The sequence below is a fragment of the Microplitis demolitor genome, chromosome 8 (genome assembly GCF_026212275.2).
Source record: "Microplitis demolitor isolate Queensland-Clemson2020A chromosome 8, iyMicDemo2.1a, whole genome shotgun sequence".
NCBI classification, from domain to species: domain Eukaryota; kingdom Metazoa; phylum Arthropoda; class Insecta; order Hymenoptera; family Braconidae; genus Microplitis; species Microplitis demolitor.
The window spans coordinates 13638897-13652935 of NC_068552.1; the positions used below are offsets into that span (position 1 = coordinate 13638897).

At 36.8% G+C, this 14039-nt stretch overlaps 1 protein-coding gene across 1 annotated transcript; it reads left to right on the plus strand.

Moving 5' to 3' along the window:
• The first annotated feature begins 1864 nt into the window (after positions 1-1864).
• Positions 1865-3472, plus strand: LOC103573341 (protein sister of odd and bowel). Its single transcript, XM_008552375.1, has 2 exons — positions 1865-1939; positions 2082-3472. The coding sequence occupies exon 2, from the start codon at positions 2128-2130 to the stop codon at positions 3445-3447; it is 1320 nt and encodes a 439-aa protein (XP_008550597.1). The 5' UTR covers positions 1865-1939; positions 2082-2127; the 3' UTR covers positions 3448-3472.
• The last annotated feature ends 10567 nt before the right edge of the window (positions 3473-14039 follow it).

Genomic DNA, 14039 nt, shown 5'->3' on the forward strand with positions numbered 1-14039 from the left:
ATATATATAGATGTACATTTACTTATATGAATGTATATGTATATATATAGTTATTGGGTTTGTTCAAGTTGGCCCGGAGAGTTAACGCGCGCGGTCACGGTCCGTAGAAACGACAGAAACGACGTGGCCTCACCCGAAAGAGAGGAAGGGTGTTGCTCACCGGAGGAGAAAGATCCGCATAGTGAGAGCAGGCGGCATTTCGCGACGAGCGAGCTAAGTGCGGGATTATGCAAAGCACCGGCCATACAGTATAAAAATACGGAGCGACTCTACGCCATCTTTTCCGGGACATTCTAATAACTTGCAGACTCTCCACGCAAAAGGTTCTATAAGATATAGATATGTATATAACTATTTACCATATATCTATATATATATAAGTATAAATACATACTCATATACATATTCCTTGTGTACATTTATACATGTATTTGTATATTTATGGTCAATATGAGCTTCACCGCCAAAATTTTACATTTTCCTGTGTAGGTACATTATAATTGTCCTTGGGTTTGTCTCAAAGAGTCATAAGTGTTGAATATATATATAGAGCGTTTACATTACATTGTAATCAGGCGCACGTGCCATTGCGCGCGTCCTCCACTCACTCACGATAGACGATTAGCTGCTACACGGCAGCTATTATGCGTTCACGCAACGCATAATAATATAATTTTGCCGCGACTCCGTGGTTAAGATAACACATTAACTTGAATGTTCTTATAATTCAAGTTTCATTGTGAATTATATTATTTAACTATTTTATTGTGCAAGTATATATATATATAAGTAAAGTAAAATACTTGATGAGAATAAGTAATTAATGTACTTGGAATAAAATTTTATCAGATTTCACGGGTTTAAGTCATTAAAAGTTTTTCCACTTGTAACCGATCACTTGGAGACATTGATGTGTTTTCTATTCCCCACAGAGATCGCTTTAGCCTCGAGGCTATCAGGGAGAAAAAAAGAGTATATATATAAGAAGAAGAAGAAGAAGCCACGAAGAAGAAGACGATGATGAGAAAAGTATAGAAGTGGCCAGTGTGTTGTTTTGCTTGTTCTAATTTAACTTTGTTCATCCCTCTCTTACACTCTGATGTGTGCCACAAGTCAGAATGATTGATTGGTGGAAAGGGACGGATGAGCTTGACGCCAGTTGCACTGAGCGCGTGATGATGACCATAAACGCCACCAGTACATTACACCGAGAATAGCAAATACGATCGGGTTAATACGCGGTATGGAAAAAAATAAACAAAAAAAAAAATTGGCTGGCGTGGTGGGTCGGGTGGCCGGGAGCAACGATGAAAATATTCTCGATCGTTCGTCAGCATGAAATATGGGATCCGGCGAGTGGGTGCAGACCGGGTGCTAGAGAGAGAATAGACAAGAAGGCTGTACTAGTATATAGTTTAGTTTATGAGTAAAAGTGAGATAATAGATCGAATGAGATGAGAACAAGTAGTTGTGTGTTTCATCGGGTTGCCGGAAGGCAAAGTGTATATACAAGTAGAGTATTTCGTTGCGCAGCATAGAAGGCGCAATGAATCCCGCGAGCTGGTGGTTGCACATGTGTCGAACCTGAAATATGTAGGCGTGGCCTCCTGGAGCTAGCAGACGCATCTCGACTGCTGAATATGTTCACCCCCCCGATAACGCTCCACCCTCGAGTGGGCTCGGTGAAGCTACTATTGGTCTGAGCCACCCTCGACCGCCTCCACCTGACGCTTCTACGAAACCGCGATCCGATTCCAGAGAGAAAGGGCCAAAGTCCCGGCTAAATACTGAGCTGCGCGAGCGCGCTTCAACATTCGAACGTGGTCTGTCCGCGGTCGAACGTCGCGGAGATTGTACATTACACTTTTGCTGTTGCTCTTGACACTATCGCACGTTATCAATTAACATCTGCTACCTGTAGTGTTCTATTCTTCAAAAGGTAAATTTATTTATCATCATATAAAATAAACAAATTTTTTTTTTTTTTTTTTTTTTCAATTTTTTACTCATCAGTAACTAGTTGATTTGATTTTTTGCTTTTTTGATTATTTACTAATGATTATTTTTTATTTTTGTGACAGGTTACGCATGTAAAACGTTATCACGCCACGACGTGCTGGCCTCACAATGACAATGGAAGATCGTTCGGGACCAGGCATCGATCGTGCAGACGGTGCAGCATCAACCGCTCATTCTGGTACAACTCAAATAAAAACTGCATCAACCGATGGCATACCTACAGATGCATCTTATCCAATTCGTCGTAACGGAAGTGCTAACAAACGTTCATTTGACGTTGCATTTTTAGTCGCACCGGATGAAAAATTAGCACGTCGCCAAAATTTACCATTGATAATTGATCATAGGCATAATATTGAAAATCGACAAAGTCCAGGATACGTGTCAGCTAGCGCAGCGATTGCCGACTTACGTCAGCCAGTTCAACCTGCCGGCAGTGATAGGTCAAGCCCGGGTTCATCATCTGCGAGTCCACCTGCTGCTTTTCGAAGAATTAGTCACTCTCTTCACCTTCAAGAACACCGGCCTATTCATCCGTCGCCACATCATCAAGAAGATTCACTTGGCCCATTGCCAAAAAGTGCTTTTACCAAGGTCAGCTGTCTAAATTTTGACGAGTCACAGGGAACATCGCCCCGGTCTTCAATTTCACCAGACCGTCCTAATTACCGAAGCAGCGTTAGTCCACCTGGAGGACCACCAATCAAAGCCTTCAAGTATGGTACCTTTGCTGCGGCTGCTGCTGCTGCAGCTGCCGCAGCCGCTGTAACAACACCATTTCCTTTTCTCGTAAATACTGCAAATCCCAGTGAATCTGCCGTCCAAACAAATATTCCAACATCTGGATTGGTTGAGAATTTAAAAATTGGCGGAAAATTAAACAGTACAATTGAATCATCATCATCATCATCATCATCATCATCGGCAGTAGCTTACAGAGCTTCCAATGAATTATCGCCGGCAGCTGCAGCAGTGTATTCAAATCTCTCGTACTCACCAATTTCTGTGTTTCCCGCGCCAATGTCTGAAGCACTAGTACGACCACGGCACTTTCTCGGTGTCTCTGGAGTGACAGGTGTTGCTGGGTTACTGCCACCATCATTTGCGCTCAGTCTCCCGGCGCAAAATGTTTGTGCCAAGTGCAATTTGTCGTTCCGCATGACTTCAGATCTCGTTTATCACATGAGATCCCATCACAAGAATGAAAGTGTTGGTGAGGCAGCACGACGACGGCGTGAAGATAAACTCAGATGCCCGGTGTGCGATGAAAGTTTCCGTGAGAGACATCATCTTACAAGACATATGACGGCACATCAGGACAAAGAGAGTGACGCAATTGCTGAACAACAGCAGCAGCCGCAAGTTCATTCAATACCAGCTGTCAAAAGAAGTACTGGTGGAGCTGTTGTCCACGGTGCTGCTAAGTGACGACGTAAGGTCTCGTCGTCGTTCTTCATCCAACCATAGACCGTCACAAGACCTTGATAAAAAAAAAATTAAAAAATTACATAAATAAATAAGGATAATTACATACTACGATCATTGCAGTATATATGCAGTTTAAATAGTGTATACTCATTATTTAGTTTTACGGACTGTATTCAAAATAATGCGAAAGCGCGAATTCTCCCGCTAGTCAATATTAGGATAAGAATCAATGAAAAAAAAAATAAATAACATTTAAAATTAAAGTAATAAGAAAATGAATAATGTAATACTTAATTCAGATATCAATTATTAATGTAACAGTATTATAAATATTAATTAACGTACATCAAAACGGGTTCTCTCTTTATAGAATTTGAAATACCGAGTATCCGGTCCTCGCGCACGCGGGACAATCTAAACAACGTCGATAAATCGTTGATCGTAAAGCGTAACCGCGTCACACGTAAACCAGCCGAGCACGCATAATGGTAGGAAACAATGAATGCCATAATCGGAAACAGTGCCGGTTTGTTATCTGCCATTCGCACCCCATTTAACTTGAAACGTTGAATCGGTCGGCGCGCGTTGCGTTACTCGGTCTCTTCGCGTTTTAAATACGTATAGCGACCTTTGCGACCCCGCTTGCTTGCACCCTCGCATGTTTATCCTTCCTCTCTTTCTCTTTCATTGTTCCCCATTATCTTTCTCATTTCTATTGGCTACTACTGACACTCGATACGAGTAGTTAATCGTAGCATCCTATTACCTTTATAATTTATCACTGTCCTACTGTGTGTCGCTTTTACAATTGCTGTCATCGCCTCAACGTTATCGACACAACCTACTGTTAATTATACTATGATGTAGCATATATATATATTTATATATATACATATTAATGTATGTTTTAGTTTTATTTAGTTTTTTGTTAAATATTTTTAAGTATTTTATTTTTCAATAGGTCAGTATAATATTGACCATTTAATTATTATTAAAGACCTTTAATGTAAATAATATATAAACATTGTAAATAATTAACACACATTGTATATGTATGTAGAAATCTTCATTGTTAATTAATTTAAAATAAATAAAAATATGTCGATAAATATAATTAAATATAATCAATTGTTTTTTTTTATCATAGCAATAAATACTGAATATTTATTTATAATATATATTATAAGTGTAGTATAACAATAAGAATTAAGTAAAAAAAAAATTTTTTGTACCTTTTGGTGCAAGAAAAGGAAATCACAAATAAAAACTCTTATATACTTCCGACGACAGTTCTCTCACGAACCGTTAAATCACCGCCAATCCGATTACGTCCAAAGCAGATATTAATTTCTGACCATTCTCCATCTTCTTCGTGCCGTTTTGTGGGCTCTTACTCTCGCTTCTATTTGCTCTGAAAAGAATGAGGAAAAAAAGTAATAAAAGAATTTAAAAAATAAAAATAATGACAATTTTTCGATTAAATATTGAAACTTGGAGGTTGGTGAGAAAAATTATTATCAATAAATTGTCACAAGCGCTATCAACTTTTTGAATGTGGACGACAAGAGGGTAGAAATATCCTTCGTGTCGAAAAAAAAAAAAATCCGTTTAAACGGGATTCCACTAAACGGATATCTAATCTTATAGGAGTGGTTATATAGAGGTTTGAGACCGCAACAAATGTTGGGCATCGATGTTATGTACACCGCTATACTTTCTGAGAGAGTATATAGCCCACTTGAAAGCGTACGACAGTTGAGTATAATGGTGGTACGGTTAGTAAGCTTCAGCTTGGCCTCGGAGTAAGTATACTTACCCTCTGGCCGTGCTCCATAAAGATAAATAAGATGAAGCGACCCCTCTGCCCACCCTTACCTACCCGTCCTGCATCCTGGCAACCCGATGATGGCCAAGAATATAATAGCTATACATATATGTTATATATATAGAGTTATTAAATAGACAAACTGGCAAGTATAACTAGAAATGAAAAGAGACGATGGGTAACAACGAGTCGTGTCATGAAACGACTAGTTTAGTTTTGTCTATTATACGGTAACATATACAAGGAGATCGGAGCTAGGAATTGGAGAATGAACGAGAGAGCGGAGAACCGAGTACAGTGAGCAAGACATGAACATATCACGACACTTTTTCCCACATCATCGTAGCTGTTCACGACGCGAAGCGTACAGTGTATCGAATTGTCAGGAATCGCGCATGCTTCTTCTCTCGCCGAAATAATGACGATGTCACCAGGGCCCGGCCCGGGATTCGCTACGCTCGCCTTGCAGGCCACGTGCCCAAGCGGATTGGATGCGGACATGCTAATATGGCGCCCGTTCCAAAACATTAACTTTCATACTGCACACCGTAAACTCAACGATTTGACTTTTACAAGCCAAAAACACTATTGTAACTGATAGATCTTCATGCCATATTTATTAGACTCTATTTGAATTCTCTCAGCACACAAACCTGACATACCTACTACCTCTCTCTTACATATATATATATATATATATATATATATATATATATATATATATGTATAAATCTATACTCATATATACTTATTCACTTTTGTCATGCTGTATCCAAAAGTCACTGGCAATACAATAATTTAGGTTCATTTATTTATTAGCTTCGTAATATAATAATAAGCTCAGAATATATATATATATATATATATATATATATATATATATATATATTTGTGCCTGTGAATAAAAGAGGGTAGAGCGTGGGTGTGTGAACACACTCACAGTGGAGTGATTAAAAACGGAAGTACTCGTCGCGTCTATTCGGTGTAGTACTGGACGCGGAAGAGCACACCTCCACGGCGAGCACCTTGATTTACTGGACGATATTTCCTCGCTTGGTTCACGCCTGACAATGGGCTTGACATTTCATTTCGTTATAATATTTTGCTGTTATACATACACCTATCCTCGCTCATTCACTCGCTCACTCACTAGTTCACCCTTTACATTTAAAAATATATCTCCTGACAATTGTTTTGTATAATTTTTTCTCTTTTGAACGAGTATATAGCAAACCAAAGTCGAGATTAATCAACAAAAATCGCGACTACCACAGAAGTCGAGAGATCTACATAATAGAGAGGACATGTGACAATATAAAAAAAGAAATCAACCGCCAACTCCGAGTGAGGTGTCACATAAAATCTCTCGTACATACACATACGTACACACACAAAGAGGCATAGACACGTACGTGGGGGAGAGATAAATGATACTGAAAAAAGCACCGAGTGAGTTTTGAGCCTGCTCAAATATGTCCAACCGCGAAGGCAATAAAATACCTTTATCTTGCTCGTGCCATTACCCCTTGATTCGCCGTGAGAGGGGGCGCCTTGGGGGGCATAGTAGGAGGGGGTGATGCGGTGAGAGTCATTCCAATTTACATTCCTATCGCGGGGGCTTTCGTAAAGATAAGTCCATTTAAATAAATTAGTAATGCTATCTCCGTACGCGGCTGCCATAGCCGAAGAGGGGGATTAAATGATATTTTATCAATTTTCACTGTGATTCGTATGGTGCACCGATAAACATCCTCTCGTGCCATCTCTCAATGCAATATATAACTGAAAAATAAAAAATAAATAAATAAAAAAAAGCGATTCATATCATATTTATATATATCCAACATACACGACCTCATTTATAATAGTAATTCAATATCTAATTTTAAATCACGCGCTATAAAATAAAGGTGCAGAGAAATAAGCGTATATATATATATATATATATACATTAATATATATGTTTAGACCATAAAGAAAAAGAATGAATTCATGTTCTCGTCCCCTACGTACCCACGTACACTAGTCACGGAGAATGGGACACGATATAATGGGGCATAACAACGGCGTTAACACATCCCTCTCTCTCCTTCTCTTCATCATCCTCCTCTTTAACCTCTGGACCACTAAATAAACGTGACCGCGAGTTATATACCTGACTATAACCACCTAAAACCCATCTACCACAACGCCAAACTTTTATTCGTTAAGTAATTAGCAGGCCAATATAAAAAACATTAAATTTAAAATAAAAAAAAAAAAAAAATAGAAAAGAGAATAGTTTAAAGTACACGGGACGGGCGGTAATTTCTGTGGCGTTGGACAAGTTGAACAATCGACGATTCCCGGTAGCAGGCGGCAAGCAAGCGAACAAGCGGTCTGCACTCAACTTCAGTAGCACACTCCACCTCCCGTCTAATTCACATTATTTTAATTCATATGGTAATCGCGCTACAAAGGAGCGAGTTACGGGAAAACTTTGCGAACAATGCGAGGAACCTTCGGGAAGTGAAGGTCGTGGGGATGAGAACTAGACTGGCTTGGTTACTGTTCCTCTCTATAGATATGTATATACATATAATGTTTGCATATATATGTCTATACATAGATTTTGGTACATATATGCCTGCTTGGTCTCTTGTATCCTCTCTTTCGTACTGGTCTCATATCAAAAGGGTACAATATACTGGGAGGACACGAGAGAAACTACATGCGGTCGAACGGGTGTGAACTGTATCGGATTTGGTCCCTGGACTTTGGACGTACGATGTGCTTATACAGCCCGTGTGTTATCGACAAATGTTGGCGTCCATGGGACCGGAAGCTATTTCTACGAAATGTCCCTTTTATCATTCTCTACAAAACTGAATATAGATATACATATATATGTGTGTTAACATGATTATTATATATTTTACCATTTTAAAAAACTACTGAATTATTTATACTACTGTATTATTAATATTAAAAACACGAAACGTTAAATATTTATAAATTGTTTTTTTTTATGTCTTATTATTTCTTTTAACAGAAGACATATGGAGAACCGGGATAATTATTTTAAAGTGTGTCGGTGTTGAAAGCTACCAGTGACCGCACATATTTATTATAACGCTGGCTAGAAAATTGACCAAGCAGCCATATGCAACTGCCGGGGACACGTCGTCTCATGCCAGCACACAACAGCCGGAGTAACTCCGCATTACAAATTTAATCTTACAAATGGATCCCGAAAACTTGGAAACAATGGAATATATATGTATATCATATTGATGTAGCCAAGGCGCGTACGGCAATATTGTTATAGAACCGATCCATATTCTTGACAAGGGGGAAATAGAGCTGTGCCAGCTTAGCGTAGTAGCCCAGTAGTATAACAGTAGGTGCGGTAGTCTCTCAACTATACAGCCAACAGAGAAATCAGAAAGATAAAGAGAAAAAGTGTATATGAGTGGAGAGACACTCATCTCTTCTACAGCTAGTAGTATATGTATATGTATATAGGGGCGACGAGGACGTGGGTTGAAGGGTGGTGACGATTACGATTCTCATTTCACCCACGATAGCTATATATCTATGACGCACATATCTGTGTACTTAGATATATATGTATATATCAATTATATATACTGTGTATCATCGGATCTAACAAATCTTTTTTGTCAAGTTATCGTTGAGATTGATTACACCATTGCCAGCATGCCTATTACTTAAGCTATCATGACGATGTATTTATTAATATATATATATATTAGAGGAAAAGCCAAAAAAATCTTTTATTTTAAGATATGTGTGGAAGTATATACCTAAGTAAACTTATATGAGTCGGTTTTCTCGTGCTCTCTCATTTTCTTCTTCTTCTTGTCGGTTGTCGCGCGAGAGAGGCTGGATTAGCATAAATATCGTCTCCGCCTTGCACGGCGAAGTGGCCGTCGTTTGTCATCGTTAGCAAAGCACACGCTTCCTGCGGGCTCTTGTGCCGGAGTACGTAAAGCTGTGCAGACTATCTCTTGAAACGACAACTCGACTCGTTCCACGTCTAGAAATTATTTATTTAGTCATTATCATTCTTATTATTCATGTGTTAATATCATTGTCATTAATATTATTACGATTGTTATTATGATAATTTCATTGTAGTGAGTGAATTGTGTATAATCATCATGAGAAAAAGAGTATGAATGAAAAAAAAAAAAGGTGAAATCGGCCGAACCGAATCCACTTACTTTTTAGAACCCTTGTTCCTCCATCTCACTATCCGCAAGTCCCCCTTCGACTATTAAATACTAATTCCATTATAGCCGCACCGGCAGAAAGGAAGGGTTGGCATTCTCCGTTATACTACACTCACTCATCGCATATCTCTGACCCATATTTCATACAGCAAAAGCTTTTCAATCTGAGAAAATGTTCACAGTAGTAAGAGAAATTCATGCTCCTGATTTTCAACACTAACTCTCTATACTCCACGATGGAGTTTCAGGACATCAGAGAATCATCGAACCGATTCGCCGATTGTATAACTTCTTGTTCGCGATAAGCCCACGCTCTCTACTGTCATCGTAATATTCCTTCGTACCTTCTCTCTTTACTTGCCGATGCTGATATGCAATCGCGTAGAAATAGCTGATAAGCCACAATTTCAATTAGTACTCATACTTCCACTGATCCTGTCTTTCTAAAATATTACTGTATTAAAAGATATTGCTATACTGATTGTTATTATATGAGAATTACTTACGTACTAAAATACTAACACTTTAGATTGTTTTATATAGGAAATATAATAATAGTAATATATCTATGAGTACTGGGTTAAAGTGTCGCCGAGATGATCGAGAGACAGGGAACAGAATAGATGGGTTCAATCTCTAAAAGCCTCTCGTAGAAGCGATGGGCGTCGTTGTCGTCGTTTTCGTCGTCGTCGTCGTCGTCGCAGCAATCATAGTCGTTGTCGTCATACCAACTCTTCTCTTTTACACGCCAATATTCCGACATTCTGGCGGGGTTAGAAAATGGACATACTCACTGTAACATACATGGATGTTTCACCAGTACCACTGAAGAGCTCCATCTCTATGTACGAGTCATACGCCAATAATCGCAATAAAGTCATTTTCACGACGACCATTTACGATGAATCGTTTTACAACTGGCGCTTGGTGATTATGACCGGGAGTTGAGTAGTTCAACGATGGTTATACTTATCTACATTGTAAAACGACCTGTGAAAACTAGTTAGCCAAACTGCCTCACTTTAAATAACGACAAACATTTATTTTAGCACAATCGCCATTTATCCACTTGAGCGATAGTTATGTTTTATTTTTTATCTTTTTTCTTATAACTTACTCATCTCAAATTCTCTATCATAACACCTAATATATATATCTATATCTATATACAAAATATACATCCTCCGCGTGGACGCCCGGGGGCCGCATTGAAACCGCCTCATTATACGATAGGGTTGCAAACTCAGAGCTAGTTCAACAATTTGTTTTCGAAAAATTTAATTTAACCGGTAAATATCTTGGCAAGTTGACTTTTACCGTGTTTAAGTGTCTATGAAAAGTAAAGACGAAAGAGAAGGAGAAGGAGAGAGATAAAGATAAATAAGGTAAAGAGTATCGTATATATACTGCTTAGCTAAAGCAGATGACACGTTCACGTTCACATGACGATAAGAAAGTACTATATATTATTATTATACATATAGATATTAAAGGAGAGTGTGAGATAGAAGAAGAGGTAAGTAGATACCAAGATGCAGCACGCTTTCTACATAGTGTATTATATAAACTTATATACGAAACACGAAGGAACTGGTATACGGCAATCAGGCTTTACGATCCTGCGCATGATAGGAGACCAAGTAAAAGCACACTCTCTACGCCAGACGCATAACAAGATTGTGAGTGTATCTCACTTGCGCCTGTATCCTGGGAAATACAAGTTACAAGTTTAATTAAACAGGCTGGGTTATAAAATTAAAGGAACGCTCAAGAAACACCAAAACCACTTGTTCAAAGAGGAGGCTAAGCTAAAGACCCGGGCCTCTTAATTATTCTTCATCGAGTTTTCAAATCTTAACTTGCTTTTTTTTACTGTTATCAATTTTCATTTATTTTATCTTTTTTAACTTGCATAATATTACTGATAAAAACTTGACCTGTAATTATTATTATTATTGTTATTGTTATTATTATTATTTCTCAGAAGCCTAATATACTTTATCTTACTCTCTCTTTCTACTGGTGCAACTACACATCCATTAGCATGCAAAGTTTTCGCCTCTGGTGTAACCGAGCATTTACTCTACCTTTTGATTTATCTATCGAATATGCCTCTGCAACGTTCAGCTTTTGCCGGAGGCTACCCTCTTTACAACACTTGTTATATGGAACCATGTAGATGCCCTTCGTTTCTCTTATGCCTGTTAAAATAGAAAGAGACAAAAATCAAATTGCTATCTTTTTTTTTTTAGTGATGGCTTAAAAACGAAAATATACATACCGCATAGCTGGTGTTTAGTTGATGATTTTATACCCTTGTTCGTGATGAATATAAAGTTATATACATATCGTTTTATATGTATACGTAATAGGCAATTTTCTTGCGGTTACGCTCATGTTAAAATATGTATAGTGATTTTGAGTTAAACCAGCGCCAACATTGTTAATACGCCGGAAGAGTGGATGCCCAGGAGGGGAAGCTGTTACTGAATCATTTGCATCGCATCGCGACAATTTAGTTAAACCCCGGTGTGTATCCGAAACTTTTATCTTTGATTTTATAAACATTTTTTTTTTATCATTATATTTTTAATAATTCTATACATTCAACTTTTAATTTTTAAAAAGTACAAGAATAAAAGTGAAAATTTGCTTTTACAGATATTTTTTTCGAACATCAACATGTACACAGAAAAAAAGGATTTCTTGGCGAAAGAAATATTTTTCATCATGAAATAAAATCTATAATTTTCTTAGGACTAGAAAAAATTTCTTATACCAACAAATTTTTTCTTGCCTCAAGAAAATTTTTATTTTCAATTCCGAATGAAAAAATTTCTTGGGACGAGTAAATAATTTCGCAAACTTCAGAATGTTTCTTTAGAGTGAAACGCTTCGACATTGAAACTCGTGATTTAAGAATGTATTTATATACCTCTAAATCTTCTACTCATTATTATTTCACTACTTTTAAAAAATATTGAAGAATTTGTAATTACGAATGTATATTAGAAGAGAGAGGAAAGTGACTATGATTCGAGTTCTGAAATCGTTCAAAAATTCGTACGATTGAAAAGGAGAGAAAGTTATGACTATACTGAAAAACTAACACACGGAGAAAAAAAATGAGAGTTGGTGTAACCTAGAACTATTATAGTATTAGTATAAATATCATTTTGATAACTTTAATAATTATAATTATTTAATTTGAATGTCTATCAATTGTAGCTTAATAAATAATACAATTAATTATGATAAAAATTATGAAAGCAGTTGTATCATTAATTGGAAAAATTTTAAAAATGAAGATAACTTTTTTACTTACGACTGCTGGTGTCACCAACCAACCATACAGTGAACATTAATTCTGATAAAATCTCGGAAATTGCCAGACACTGCTGATGAAAGAATAAAAGTAGCGGTTGATTTTTTACAAATTAATCAAGATTTGTTAGAAATCAAACATGAATCAAAAGAAGAGCGAGTGAATTCACCAGCGAGTTCTTCAGAAAATCAACAGAGCCCACTGCCAAATCCACCAACTCGAGCTTCGACTGAAATGTCCGATCATCGAGCATCGGAAGAAAGATCTAAATCAAAAGGAAATAAACATAACTTGAACAAGAATCTAGATTGTGATTTTTCAATTACTGATTTGCTCAATCTTCATATATATACATACCTTCCATTCATACTTTCCATTCCTCGAAGATTTGATAGACAAAAGGTAGACAGCCGTCTGTACAAGATATTTCAGCGAATCGGACTGAATCCGAGTCTCAGTTATCAATGTCTGACTCCGAAAAACATACTGAGTTTAAACTCTGAGCGATCATGATAGGGTGTACAAGATATCTCATGCGAGATTGAAAAAAAAAGTCAGTTTTTTTTGGGTCATCCTAATATTCATATATTTTATTTATATATATACCTTATTGTTACACAATGTAATCTATATAAAAATAAATTAATGTTATTAATTTTGGTATCATTAGAAAGGTCTTAATTTGAATTTATGCCTTTTTATAGTATAAATTCTTTTTTATTGCTAAGTATCGAAATAAATCAACTTATCTATATAATTCGAATAACATTTAAATTACGCGGGAAAAAAGACAATGGTATTTATTTTCTTGAAATAAATAAATATATCATGTGTTCTATGATTAGAAATTAAACAGATGTAATTTGATATCAGTGAAAAAAAAATATATTAGATGGCTAATAATAAAAAATTTAACCTTGCGTAGATTTTTTTTCAAGAATCCCATGATTAAACAATCATTGAAATCAATCAGTTTGCGAGTCAATGATGAGATTAAGCTCATTAAATTTTAATGATAACAGCAATAAACAAAAGATTCTAGAGTATAGATTTCAATACACAGTTGAATTCAAATCATATTCAATAAATTTTGTATTAATACTCAAGCGGTCACGTAGTGACTACAGGTTGCTCGTTATTATTTATAGTACATTTGCACATCGTGATAAACTGAAGTTTGGTATATAAAAATTCTGAAACTTATCTT